We start from the raw sequence: 14,076 nt of genomic DNA, 5'->3' as shown, positions 1-14,076 counted from the left end.
GGGAGTGCAATAAATCACAGCATTGAGTTCACACAAAGCCACGGTGGATTGCGACAAGGGTTCACCTAAAGGTACACCAGATATCCCTACAGTTGCCATCTGTCCTGTCCCCGGAATACACACATTTTCTCTCTGTTTTACAGTAGAAATTGTAGCTCCACTATCTACCAGCATACTAACTCTTTTACCTGATATTTGTACTGCTAATGTAGGATCTTCTTGTGGGGAGTTTGACTATTTGATTCTGACTGCCTGATTCACGCAGGTGGTGCTGATCTCTCCATGGCCCCCCCAGTATTGAGCCTGAACAGGAGCTTGAACAGGAGCTGGAGGAGGCGGGGGAGGTGGCAATGCTGGCAGTGACTGAAACTGCTGTTGCTGTCAATTTTAAGACCTTCAGTCCCACGCCCAGTGCCCAATCTTACCACACACTCTGCACTTGTCTCTTTTCCTATTCTGATGGAAAGGTCTGTTCTGTGTGTATTGGGGGTACTGTGTGTTCTGATAATTACCTCCGCCAAGGAGGTTATGTTTTCGGTGCTGTTTGTTTGTTTGTTTGTTTGTTTGTTTGTTTGTTTGTCTGTCTGTTTGTCTGTTAGCAGGATTACGGAAAAACTACTGGCCCGATTTTCATGAAACTTTGTGGAAGAGTGTGGCATGGGCCAAGGAAGAACCCATTAAATTTTGGAGTGGATCCGGATCCGACTCACGACCAAGCAATAATAGCATGAACCTTGGCGGAGGTCTGCGCTCTCCGAGTGCCTTTCTGGTTCTGTGTGTTTTGATTATCAGGAGCCCATGGTTGCTGAACCATGTTCTGTAGTACCCCAGGTTTGCTTCCTCTGTTGAAAATGCCATCCCTACACATGTTGGTAATTGATGTTATTATCGTGTTGAATTCTTGTTCTTACACATCGAATGGGACAATTTGTAAGCGGTTGCTACTTCGGGACGCAAACAGTTCATCAGTGTTTGGATTTAAGCAATATTACACTCGAGGGTGAGCTTTACCGTCATTATTGGCACGACAGTGATGCGGTCACAACCGAGGCGCTTGCGCCAAGGTCTGTAAGCATCACTGAAGTATAAGTATAAATAAAAAACTTTTTGCTAGCATTATCTCCGTTTCCCTGGAAATACATGGGGTCTGACTAATAACTGGAAAACAATCAGTCACGTCAGTAGACGCAAGTAGGCCAGCCAACTTGAGCTGCTTTCTAGAGATCGTGGGATTTCCCAAACTGAATAAATACCACACATATAAACACAAAACTGCCTTGCTAGCTCAATCTTGTTGTAACTAAGATAAAAAATAATTTTTCCATGGACAGATTTAGCTACTATGTCCGCAAACTTCACATGTAACATCAAGTAACATCAAGGCTGAACAGAGTTATATTTAAATATATTGTATAATAATATATGGCGGAGTAATATTTTTAGTGATGAGCACGGCTAGGTGTGCTGTCATGCTGATTTGATCATGTTCTAAATGTCTAGTTGACCAATCAGATTGCTTGGTCGGAACTACCTGTTGTATAATGCTAATTGGTGATGTTCCATTAGGCCTACACCCGCACTGTTTTCCCACACCGTCCCGAATCTCTGCAGAAATTCTATGGTATTCCTGTTTTCCCTGTATGCATGCTGTGACCTTGCTAAAATCCCCAATATTCCTAGCACTGTTTTTTTTAAAGAAGCTAGGCATTGCCCTTCCATCCAGTCTGCCCTGGTGAGGTTACCTCCATCCAACACTTGCACCCAATCCCCATCACCTGTTCCATGAGGAAAAACAAAATTTCCCTGGACAGCTCTCCATTCTAGTTTGTAAGCCAATGACAACAGTTGACGTACATCAGGAATCAAAGCATTGTAGAGGTCGGCTACCTGAGACAACCAACCATGAAACACTGTTGGCCTAGTCAGTGGATTTGGAGCATCACTTAGCATTCGCCGTACCTCCATTGGAGTCCATGGTTTCAGAATTGGAGTTTCTCCTACCATTAATTTAGGAGCTAGCACTACAGGCACTTCCTCATGTTTTTGTTGTGTGCGTGGTTGTGTGGGTGGTGATTCTGAGGTTGCTTCGGTCATTTTCTTAGAAATGTGTTGTTTCTTAACCTTACGTCTTTTGATGTCTTTGATTTTCTGGGGCTGACCTTCTGTGTCAGACTTACTCTGTCTGGATGTAGTTGCTCTTCTAAGATCGGTATCTGACCTGTATTGGAGACCTGATCTATGTGTTCGGATCTGGGCGTCTTCACATTCTTCGTCTGTCTCAGAATCAGTGTCAGTATCAAATTGTTGCTGTTGTGCACGCCAATTGATGCGTGTTGTGCGGCTAGGCCCTGCCACTCTGATGCTAGGCATGTTTAATGGACTCTGTTGCTCCGCCTGAGCTCCGCCTCCAGCAATGTCCTCAGCTGCTCTGTTTTCCCTGTTATCACTTGGACTCTGTCTGTCTGCCTGAGCTGACCTTCGCTGATTGTTCTGCCTCACAGCCTCAGTGCATGCTAGTACGTCTAAAAGTTCATCAGACACTGGTGTCTCTTCGCATTTCGCATTTCCTGGGAAACAGATTGACACTGTTCATTTCTACTGTTGGCTTCTCTGAGAACCGGTCACAATTTATTCCATCATTTCGCAAAAGGCTCTCAGGGGTTGCTTTATTCTGTTTCTGCGCCCAAATACGCAATATTACAGAAGCCTGTTTACCCGGATTTTCTGGATATTTGTCTTGTACCCTAGTAACCTCTGCATTTCTCACCCTGAGAGCAGACACAAGAGAAAACAGTTCCTCTGGTGTCATGTTGTGAATAATTTTGTCAATCATTTCAATCAATTCTGGCCCAATAGTCTTACTATCTTCCTTTTCATTTTTTGACCTCTACTGTTTGTTTCCCTTTTTCCACATCAGAAACTTTCAGAGTTGTGTTAGGCTTTGAGATGGGATGCTTATTTGCTATTTTCCTCCATCCTTCAAGACATGCTTGGACATAATCATAGTCCCAACCCAACTGTTTTGTCTGAGCTATCACAGTTGCTTCCACAAAGTCTAGGTTTTCTGGGGCAAAAGATCCTCCAATTGGCCACAAGCCTTGTGTGCATTTGGTCAAATCATTTGTGAATGGGATCACACAATTCTGTCCCAATTCTTTGCTTACAATATCTGCTGGCGACCCTGGTGGGATAACAACAATTTGTGCTTTTCTGTGGCTCCTCAGAATATCTTTTGCCCTCCATTTCTCAGCCTTTGGCAATTCCAACTGCAAATCCTGCCGACAACGCCAGTTTGTTGAAGAAATGTTCTGGAGTCAGAGGTTCGTCTTACTTGAATATATATATTTATGTTATCTCTTAAGTTAGAGCTTCCACAGACATCTCGGAGACATCCAGGAGCCACTCTGACAACAAGACCATTCTACATTCTCTTGTAGCTCTTGTAGCCAATCCATTTACCAAGTGTGCCAAACTGAATGCACGTTCTCTGCATTACACTCAGTTTGTAATTTTATAACACACTTTTTGCAAAACTGTAAACACAACTAACTGCTTTACACTCAGTTTGCAATTCACAGTAATACTGTAACACACTTCTAGCAACACTGTAAACTTATGGCCAGACCCACAAAGAAGGCGATATTTAGCCTAATTTTTTTCTGTTCTTTTTTTTCTAGCACAAATGTTTTTGTTTTCTTCTACTGCGCTTTTGTTGTTTGAGGAGTGTTACTGTAGAACATTTTGAGAAAAAAAAAATATACTTTTTCCCCTTTTTGTATTGATAGTGTGTTATGTTCGGAATACACATCCATATTTTACACATTTGGATACCTGTGTGTATGTGTGTTTACTACATGTATGACAAAACTTTATTGCAAACTGCTATGCCCTGCACACAGAAAAAGCAAAAGCCACAAGTGTTTTTCATTTATACTATCAGTGCGTAGTTGGTGCTTCGTGTGCTTATTCAAATGATGGTTTGTGTGAACTGTATTGACGCAAAAACACAATTTTTTAAAAGAGTTTGAAGAGTTTTGTAAGAATTGTTTGCTTTTGCAAGAGATGTATAATGTTTTGCTGGGTTGGTGTAAGGTTTTGTGGTTAGTGTGTAGAGTTTTGCAAAAACAGCATATAGTTTCAAAGATAGTGCCAAAGCAATCAGAAAAAACTGTAATACATATGTTGAATTTTCTTCCACACATGGTGAAGGCAGAAAGAGAGAGAGAGGGAGTGGGTGGGAGAAAAAATGAACAAGAGAGGAGAGATGGAAGAGAGAGAGAGAGAGAAAGAGAGAGAGGAGGATCGAAGAGGGACAGAAAAAGGGTTGTTGAAAAAAAGAGAAGAGAGGAGGGAGGAGAGAAAAAGAGGGGAGAGAAAGAGAGAGAAATGAAGCAAGTGAGCGAGAAAGCGAGTGAGAGGAAAGAGAGAAGGGGGAGAGAGAGCAGAAAAACGAAAGATATAAAGGGAAAGATAGAGAAAGAGAGTGATGAAGTTAAAGAAGGGAAGAGAGAGAGAGGGAGAGAGAGAAAGAGACACACACACACACATATACATACACATACACACACACACACACACAGAAGTATGGTAGTAATTCATTGTATTGAAATAATAGCCAGATGGTTTGCATGGCTCCAGTTGTTTTCTAATACACTCATTCACATCCTCTGTTTATCCTCCTTCATCCCCCACTCTCTCTCTCTCTCTCTCTCTCTCTCTCTCTCTCTCTCTCTCTCTCTCTCTCTCTCTGTTGTCTCTCTCTCCCTCTCTCTCTCTCTCTCTGTCTACCTCGCTCTTCCATCTCTCTCCTTTTCAATCATGTCATTTTTCTCTCTCTTTCACGTTTTGGCTTCGACTTGCATTCTGACGCGAACCTCCCATCCATCCATCTTTATTTCTCTCCTCCCTCTTTCTCTCCCTCTATTCTGTGTATGTCACATTTTTCTCTCCTTTTCAATCATGTCAGTTTTTTCCCATTCATTTTCTTTCACATGTTTTTGTCTCAATCCTGTTTGGTGTTGACTTGCATTCTGACCCTAACCTCTCTCTCTCTCTCTCTCTCTCTCTCTCACTCTCTTTCTGTCTCTCTCTGTCTCTCGTTCTCTCTGTCTGTCTGTCTGTCTCTCTCTCTCTCTTTCTGTCTCTGTCTCTCTTTCTTTCTATCTCTCTCTCTCTCTCTGTCTCTCGTTCTCTCTGTCTGTCTCTCTCTCTGTCTCTGTCTCTCTCAGAATTCTATGAATTTGCCCTTTTTACTTTATTCTTTTTCACCTTTCACTTCTTTCATTTATTGTTCACATTTTTATTTATTGCTTGCAGTTTTACAGTAATACATCATACAGTTTTTTGTGATTGCTTACACACTTGTTGCGGAATTTGGCTCATTGTGTCAAAACTCTACACACAGGCCAAATAAGACACAACATCTCACTTCTATGTCAAAATGAAACTCTGCAATCAAAACCTAACAATGCTTTTTCAAAATGGCATTTTTGCAACAAAGTGATACACACATGCACAATCTGAATTACTCTTTCAAAGTCAAAGTCAAAGTCAAAGGGTTTATTGTCATATGCACAGTTAAAAACAAGTTTCCCCGTACAATGAAATTCTTCCTTTGCCTTCCGCTCTGAATGCCATTTATCAAGAAACACAAGGTATAAAACAGATAAGAGATAAGATAGTAATATATAATAATAATAATAATAATGATAATAAATATCCATAGAACACTATGTACAATATACAGAGTAATATTAAGTGACGAAATGTCTGTGCAAAAGTCCTGTGCAAAATGTCTGTATGCAGACAGTGGGCAAATGTCTGTGGGTGCGCAGTGTGGAGTGTGTATGTGTGTGTGTGTGTGTGTGTGTGTATGGTGTATGTATGGTTTTCAAAAGCAGCAACAACACACTGATGTACTTTATACAAAACACTGCTGTCTTTAGTACTTTGTATAACTTTTTAATTCATACAGGCTTCTGTGAAAGACTGTTCCAGAACAGTACATCTACTCAAATTTCAGTGAACACAAAAATAGAAAGGCTTCAGAAAAAAATATATACAGCTTATTTTTTTGCCATTGCAGGTTTTTACAACAACAAAAAAACACAAAAAAAAGTATAATTACAGTGCCGTAATCAATACAATATGTTACTGTAAACTCATGGAAACAAAAATAATTACAGTAAAATGACAGTGCAATGGTAAAACAAAAAATAGTATTGTAAGAGATCGTAAGGGATGGGGTGGATGGTTTATGGATCCCGCCTTCTGTTAGGGTCTGGCCACATCACAAGCAATGTCATCCCTGAGTAGGATATCGACAACCCTTTTTATATCCCTCTTCGATCCTCCTCTCTCTCTTTCTCTCTCTCTCTCTCTCTTTCACTCTCTCTCTCTTTCTCTTCCATCTCTCCTCTCTTGTTCATTTTTTCTCCCACCCACTCCCTCTCTCTCTCTTTCTGCCTTCACCATGTGTGGAAGGAAATTCAACATATGTATTACAGTTTTGTCTGATTGCTTAGGCACTGTCTTTGAAACTATAGGCTGTTTTTGCAAAACTCTACACACGAACCACAAAACCTTACACCAACCCAGCAAAACATTATACATCTTTTGCAAAAGCAAACAATTCTTACAAAACTCTTCAAACTCTTTTAAAAAATTCAATACAGTACACACAAACCATCATTTGAATAAGCACACGAAGCACCAACTACGCACTAAATGAAAAACACTTGTGGCTTTTGCTTTTTCTGTGTGCAGGGCAGAGCCGTTTGCAATAAAGTTTTGTCAAACATGTAGTAAACACACATACACACAGGTATCCAAATGTGTAAAGTATGGATGTGTATTCCGAACATAACACACTATCAATACAAATAAGGGGATAAAGTTATTTATTTTTTTCCTCAAAATGTTCTACAGTAACACTCCTCAAACTACAAAAGCGCAGTAGAAGAAAACAAAAACATTTGTGCTAGAAAAAAAAAGGACAGAAAAAAATTAGGCTAAATCTCGCCTTCTTTGTGGGTCTGGCCATAAGACTTCATCCACATCACATGCGATGTTGTATTGAGCTAGGCAGCGTGGAAAGTATCGCCTGGAGTGCCGTATCCAGGCCTGGCAGGACCCCTGATCCATGTCTCCACAAGCCTGCTCCACTGCCTGTAGAAGGGCTACCACACACCTTCCAACGCCATGCAGAGAGGAATTCTTCAATAGGATTCAAGAACGGAGAGTATGGGGGGAGATTGAGTGCGATGAAAAGTGGGTGACCTGCGAACCAGTCCCGGACCAGAGCAGCCCGGTGGAAACTAACATTATCCCAGATGACAACAAACCTGGGCTGCTCTGGTCCATCCTGTACAACTGCATTATGTAGTGTATCCAGAAGTGTGATTATGTGTGCAGTATTGTAGGGACCTGTAGGGTGGCATGGTGATGGAGAACTCCTTGCAGACTACTGTAATGGCGGCACACAAGGTGATATTTCCCCCGCGCTGCCCAGGGACATTCACCACAGCTCTTTGTCCTGTAATATTTCGACCCCCGACGCCTGGTTTTAGCTAGACTGAATCCAGCTTCATCAGTGAAAATGAACCTGTGAGGCTGTGCGGCTGCATCAAAGTCCAGGACTCTCTGTAACAGAAAATGTATACACTGTACCGTGAATGTGGTGTAACTCAAAACACACAGGACTACAATGCCTACATTTTCACACAAGGGTGGGGGTGGGGGTGGGGGTTGGATTGGGTCAGACACATTCAGTCAAAACTACAAGCTACAGGCAAGGCAGGTGCCCCCACAGTCAACCTTTTGGTGCCTTTGTTTAAGGCATGGTTACAAAAGTTAAGGTTTTGATGCTTTTGTCTAAGCATTCACTTTCAGTGTGTAAGCAATCGGCAAAAACTGTAATTGTTTATTTTTCCTTTGTGTTGTTTTCTGTCCTAAAACAATCTGTTCCTCAGAGACTGGAAGTTGTAGATCAATCAAATTTAGTGGCTGAGTTTCAAATCCCCACGCTGCTCAAACAACTAAACTACCACAGATCGGCCTGATGGTGGCGCTATAACAAGCAACTTTATGTTTTGGCCGATAACTCCTGAACCGTAAGGTGTAGAATCTTTTATTTATTTATTTTTTCTCAGATTCCTTGGTTCAAGTTGAATCCATCGCACATACTTGTTTTGGTTTTTGAAAATCCAAACTGTTAGTGAGACATCATTCCTAATTCCTAAACGCTTGATGCTACAGCAACTGAACTTATTGAAACATATTTAGGACGGAGCCCAGAGTTTTAGACCACAGTTGGTTGCACTCCATAGCGCCGACTTCAGGCAAACCGTGCAACAGAAATTAATTTTTTGAAATTGTTTCAACTGCCTGCATCGTTTTAGTGTCACAGAATCTTGATACTTGTAACCATTTGGCCGTTTGGACACAAAAGAATTTGATGGCGAAGACACACAAACAGGAAGGGAGGCAGGTTTCCTAAAGACTTAAAGGATCAGTTCATTGATTTTGTCTCTATATATAATTCCCCTCTTCCTCCTGTAGCTGTTGGACCCACAGACAGTCTTGTCTCCAGTCAGCTGTCAGTTGAAGCAGCGAGCTCCGCAGCCTCCTGCTGCAACAAAGAGACCAAACTGTTTGTCAGAATTGTCTGCTGTTTGTAGGAGAAGCAGCAACGTCTTTTTGCTGCAAGGTGGAGCCAGTTAACTTGATCAGATCGACCAAAGGCCGGACTTCTTGACTGTGGAGCGATTATTAGATGTGGAACAGCAGTTTGTTATTTAGACATCAGATTGGCCAATCAGAGCTGAATATCCAACAAAGCTGTGTGAGAATGGAATGATTCCTGAGGGGAAACTGGGTCTTTGCAGCAGCAAATTGTAACAGGATGCAGCAAAGAAAAAGAGAATAGAAATAACAATAGAGCAGATGAGCAGCATTAACCCCGACACAGCTGGCAACTGCAGCGGATCCGTCAAATAACAACCGCTTGGCAAAAAGAGGGTAAAATCTGTCATACGCTTCATACGCCCTGTCTGCCTGTTCCCCCAGCATGTACTGTCAACAACAATAACTTAATCAGACCTACTATTCATTCACTTCCTCTGTTAAAATGTGTCTTTTAAATGTCAGGTCTCTGTCTAACAAGTCTTTTATTTGTCAAGATTTTATCATGTCACATAACATAGAATTTTTTATGATCACCGAGTCCTGGCTAAGCCTGGAGGACAATGTTCCTCTCATCGAAACCTCTCCCCCTAATTTCTCTTATTTTAACCTGCCTAGACCAGCGAGGAGGGGTGGTGGGCTTGCTGTCTTTTATAAGAATTATCATAAATGTTCTCCCATCTCTTTTGGAAATGTTTTGAAGTTTTTCGTTTTTTTAATGAACAGCAAGGACCCAGTACTTGTTTGTGTTTTAATTTATAGGCCCCAAAACAGAACTGTGGTTTTATTGCTGAATTTTCTGGACTCCTGTCTCTCATCACCCAGCGCTTTGATAACATTATTTTACTTGGAGATTTCAACATCCATGTTTGCTGCCCCTCCCACTCTCTCTCTGCTGATTTTATGAGTCTTATTGAGTCGTTTGATTTTACACAGTTTGTGAATGGGGCCAGTCACTGTAAGGGCCACACACTTGATTTAGTGCTTTCGCTGGGTCTAGCTCTCCATAACTTGGAATTAATTGATGTATGTGTGTCTGACCACAAAGCTGTGGTTTTTAATGCTCCTCTTCCCCGTCCTATCCTTAAGTCCCCTGTTCCGATTAGATCCCGTGTTTTTAACTCTGAGTCTGCTAGTACTTTTTGTGATGCCTTTGTAGCCTCTTGTCATCCTTGTCCCTCTGAGCAGCATTTTAACACTGATGACATGATCAACAATTTTAACAGTAAACGCCTGTCTATCCTGGACTCCATCGCACCCTTCAAAATTAGAATGCCTAAACATAACGCACAGCCGTGGCTCAGTGAACATACCCGATCCATCAAGAGACAGTGCAGAAGAGCGGAACGCAAATGGAAGGCGAATAAATTGCATGCTTCTCTCATTTGTTTAAAGCAACTCATGGTGAAATATCAGCAGGCTGTTAAAAACGCTAAATTTAGTTATTACTCCGACATCATCACCAATAACAGTAACAACTCCAGGACCCTGTTTAAGGTGATTAATTCAGTTATTTCCCCCCCCCCTCCTATTCTCCATATAGAACCATCCCCTGAAAAATGTGAAGAATTTCTGCAATTCTTCCTTAACAAAGTAGAGAATATTCGGCCCCAGATCACACCAACCCCCCTTGATGTTTTAATTCCACCCAACATTCCAGATTCACTTAGTCAGTTTGAACCCACTACTCTATCAGCTCTCACCAAAACCATATCTCAAATGAAATCCTCGTCCGGCCAATTAGACACTATTCCCACATCTCTCCTAAAGGAGGTACTTGAAACAGTTGGTCCCACCATCCTCTCCATTATAAATAACTCCATAGTCTCTGGTTTCGTTCCCTCCTCATTTAAACATGCCTTAGTCCAGCCCCTTCTAAAGAAACCCGGTCTTGATCCCCATCTTCCCATTAACTACAGACCCATTTCAAAATTATCTTTTTTATCCAAAGTTTTGGAAAAATTGATCTCCTCACAGCTCCTTGCCCACTTGAACAACAATAGCTTATTCGAAAAGTTCCAGTCAGGCTTTAGAGCCCTCCACAGTACTGAGACTGCCCTGATTAAGGTTACCAACGACCTACTCATGACTATGGATGCTGGTGACTCTTCGATCCTGGTCCTTCTTGATTTAAGCGCAGCGTTTGACACGGTGGACCACACCATACTGTTAAATCGCTTAGAATCTTGGGTAGGTCTTGGCGGCACCGCTCTCCAACTGCTGCGTTCCTACCTCTCAGATAGAACCCTCTCCGTTGTTGTTGGTAATGCCTCCTCCTCGTCTGCCCAGCTCACTTGTGGTGTTCCGCAAGGGTCTATCCTTGGCCCTTTATTATTTTCAATTTATATGCTCCCCCTAGGTCATGTCATCCATAAGCATAACATCCAATTCCACTGTTATGCAGACGACACGCAGCTTTATGTCCCACTCAAAACCTCCAACTCCAGTTGTCTAGCTTCCCTTAAGGCCTGCCTAGCTGATATACACTGTTGGATGTCCCAGAACTTCCTTCAACTAAACACAGATAAATTAGAGATTCTCCTGTTCGGCCCTCTCAGTTCCAGATCCCATATACAAGACAGTCTTGGCTCTCTGTCAGCTAATGTGAAACCGGTTGCAAAAAACCTGGGTGTTTTATTTGACTCCGATCTTTGCTTTGATGCCCAAGTAAAGAGGGTTGTTCAATTTTGCTTCCTGCACCTGAGAAACATTTCTAAAATAAGATCCTTTTTATCTAGTCAAGATCTCAATAGAGTTGTTAATGCCCTCGTCTCTTCTCGTTTAGACTACTGCAACGCCCTTTACTCCTGTCTCAGCCAAAGCTCACTACATCGCCTGCAGTTGGTGCAGAATGCGGCTGCTAGACTTATTACTGGTACAAGAAGATTTGAACACATCACTCCGGTTTTAGCTGAACTTCACTGGCTGCCTGTCAAATTTAGAATTGATTTTAAGATTTTATTGTTAACTTTTAAAGCTCTTCATGGCCTGGCACCTAGCTACATCACTGAGCTCTTAATCCCATATGTGCCAGGTCGTAACCTGAGGTCCTCTGATATGGCTCTACTGGTTGTACCTAAGTCTAGGTTGGTGACCAAGGGTGACCGGGCCTTTGCTATCCAAGCCCCCAGACTCTGGAACAGCCTGCCTGAGGATCTCAGGTTAGCTAGCTCAGTAACTACTTTTAAATCTCTTTTAAAAACCCATTTTTATAAAAAGGCTTTTTTAATCTCTTAAGGCAGCAGCTTGGTGCATTTGTAGTTACAATCTACATACAATTCCAGTTCTTTGATGCTTGTTGCTTGTGTATAATTGTTTATAATTGTTTTCTCTTATTGTTTTAGTTCCACGGGTTATTGGTGTTGTGTATTTGCATTATGTTGTTTTAATGTTTTTTAATCGCATTTTATCTGTATTTTATTCTATTTTTTTACTTGTACAAGCACCTTGTAACCTTGTTAAGAAAGGTGCTATACAAATAAAGATTATTATTATTATTATTATTATGTAACCTCTTAAAGGTCCAGGAGGGACATTTCCGCACAGCTTGTAAATGTCCAGGTGATTAAATTCTGAAATGTAAAACATCTGTCCGAATTATATGAATGAAAGTATGAAAAGGTATGGACTATCTCTCTCTCTCTCTCTCTCTCTCTCTCTCTCTCTCTCTCTCTCTCTCTCTCTCTCTTTCTCTCCCTCCCTCTCCTTGCAGGCTATTAAATGAGAGCTGAGTCAGATTAACATTCACACTAATCTCTCTCTCTCTCTGTCTGTCTCTCTCTCTCCCTCTCTCTCTCTCTCTCTCTCTCTCTCTCTCTCTCTCTCTCTCTCTCTCTCTCTCTCTCTCTCTCTCTTCCAGCAGTGAAAGGTACAGAGCTTCAGGCGATCAAGTCGGAGTTGACTCAGATTAAAGCCAACATCGAGGCCTTACTGGGAAGACTGGAGCAGATCACAGAAGACACACACATCACCGCCACAGGTTTTCACACACACACACACACACACACACACACACACACACACACACGCACAAGTTGAGAAGTTCAGAACTCAGTGAGCAAAGAGGTAACAGTCTCAGTTAGATCAAGCAGACTTAAACTGCATTTTTTAAATCATGTTGTCTGCAGTAGATGCCACAGGTTTTCACTTTTCTACTATTTAAAAAAAAAATGCGCTAAAAAGAAAAATAACAGTAACAACAGACTAGTTCCCACACAGCATGACCTCACACACCGCAGACAGAAAACAACACGCATACAAAGCAAAATGCAACCAAAGTCACGTAAAACCATGTTGTTTGGTTTCTGCACTGAAAAGTCTAATTACAGTAAAAACAATAGAAAACAACATGCAGAGAGAGGCGGAGGAATGTTTGTGACATCTGCTGTGTGGCTGTCTGCTGTGGTTTGGAGCGTCGGGACAGACAGACGGGTCCCTGTTCCCTGACCACAGCTTCACTGCTGCTGATGCACAGACTGAGCTCACGTCTCACCTCAGTGGGGGAGAAAGCAGTACAAGTTCTGTTACTATTACTTTTGACTTATGCCGGGCTCAGATTACAGGAGTTTTTCGACGATTTATCCCCGATTCGCCGCTCCCGACAATCGAAGGAGAAATCTGGATCTGAGTCTTGGTCGAAACCGAAGTTCGGCGCAGAAGATCTGGTGATGTGAGCTGAGTACAGATCAGATCTGAACCCTCCCGAACCGTTAGAAGACGCATCGGAGCCGCCCCGACAAGTTCTAACCTGTTTGATATTTGCGAGTATCTGCATGGCAACGTCACGTCATTATGCCTTTCGACATTGGACAATACAACTTTAACATCCCGGCCGGGACAGCTGACAGTGTTGCCTACCAACGGTAAACCATTTAGCACTTTTAGCACTAGGCTAGCGATAGCGTACCAAACGTATACGTTATATTAAAACTGACGGTTTCTCACCTCCGGTCCTCCGGAGCGGACAGCCCGCTTTATATCTGTCTCTCCAAACATTTCCTCATCCAAACTCGTCTGGCCTTTCACTTTTCTTTGGCAAACTACTGAACACACCAAAGCAGCTGTTCCGCCTCCATGTCTGTAAACATCTGCCTCCTGCCTCTCCATGGTCACGTGAGTTGTCGCGTACAGAAGCTCCGTCAGGCAAGATAATCTTAATAATATCTTGTAGTGTGTGATGCGCCGTCATGTTCTGAACTTGTAGTGTGAGCTTGTTTGCGATATGAGAGCAGAAAATTGGTTAAGTTTCTCCTTATGTACGTGATGCAACCCGATATCAAAATCGGTAAGGATTTTAAAACTCCTGTAATCTGAGCCCAGCTTTAAGTAGAAGTAAAAGTATTGGTGTAAAAATCTACTTCAGTAAAACTAAAAAGTGTCTCATTTCCTCAGAGT

General features: G+C 42.0%; 1 protein-coding gene across 1 annotated transcript in view; it reads left to right on the top strand.

The window, feature by feature from the left end:
* Window positions 1–12,661, top strand: part of LOC139639001 (RNA-binding protein Raly-like) — a gene marked incomplete at its 3' end in the record, with an annotated part of 43,592 nt that extends 30,931 nt beyond the window's left edge. The window contains exon 5 of the mRNA XM_071513036.1: window positions 12,545–12,661. Within this exon, the coding sequence (XP_071369137.1) occupies window positions 12,545–12,661 (117 nt within the window). The remainder of the gene's footprint in view (window positions 1–12,544) is intronic.
* Window positions 12,662–14,076: the final 1,415 nt, after the last annotated feature.

This window comes from Centroberyx affinis, unplaced genomic scaffold (assembly GCF_046629955.1).
Source record: "Centroberyx affinis isolate AG114_WGS23_722 - 3 ecotype Tasmania unplaced genomic scaffold, CSIRO-AGI_Caff_v1 ptg006719l_1, whole genome shotgun sequence".
NCBI classification, from domain to species: Eukaryota; Metazoa; Chordata; class Actinopteri; order Beryciformes; family Berycidae; genus Centroberyx; species Centroberyx affinis.
Note: the sequence above shows the minus strand (reverse complement) of the source record. Positions and strands in the feature narration are given on the sequence as shown.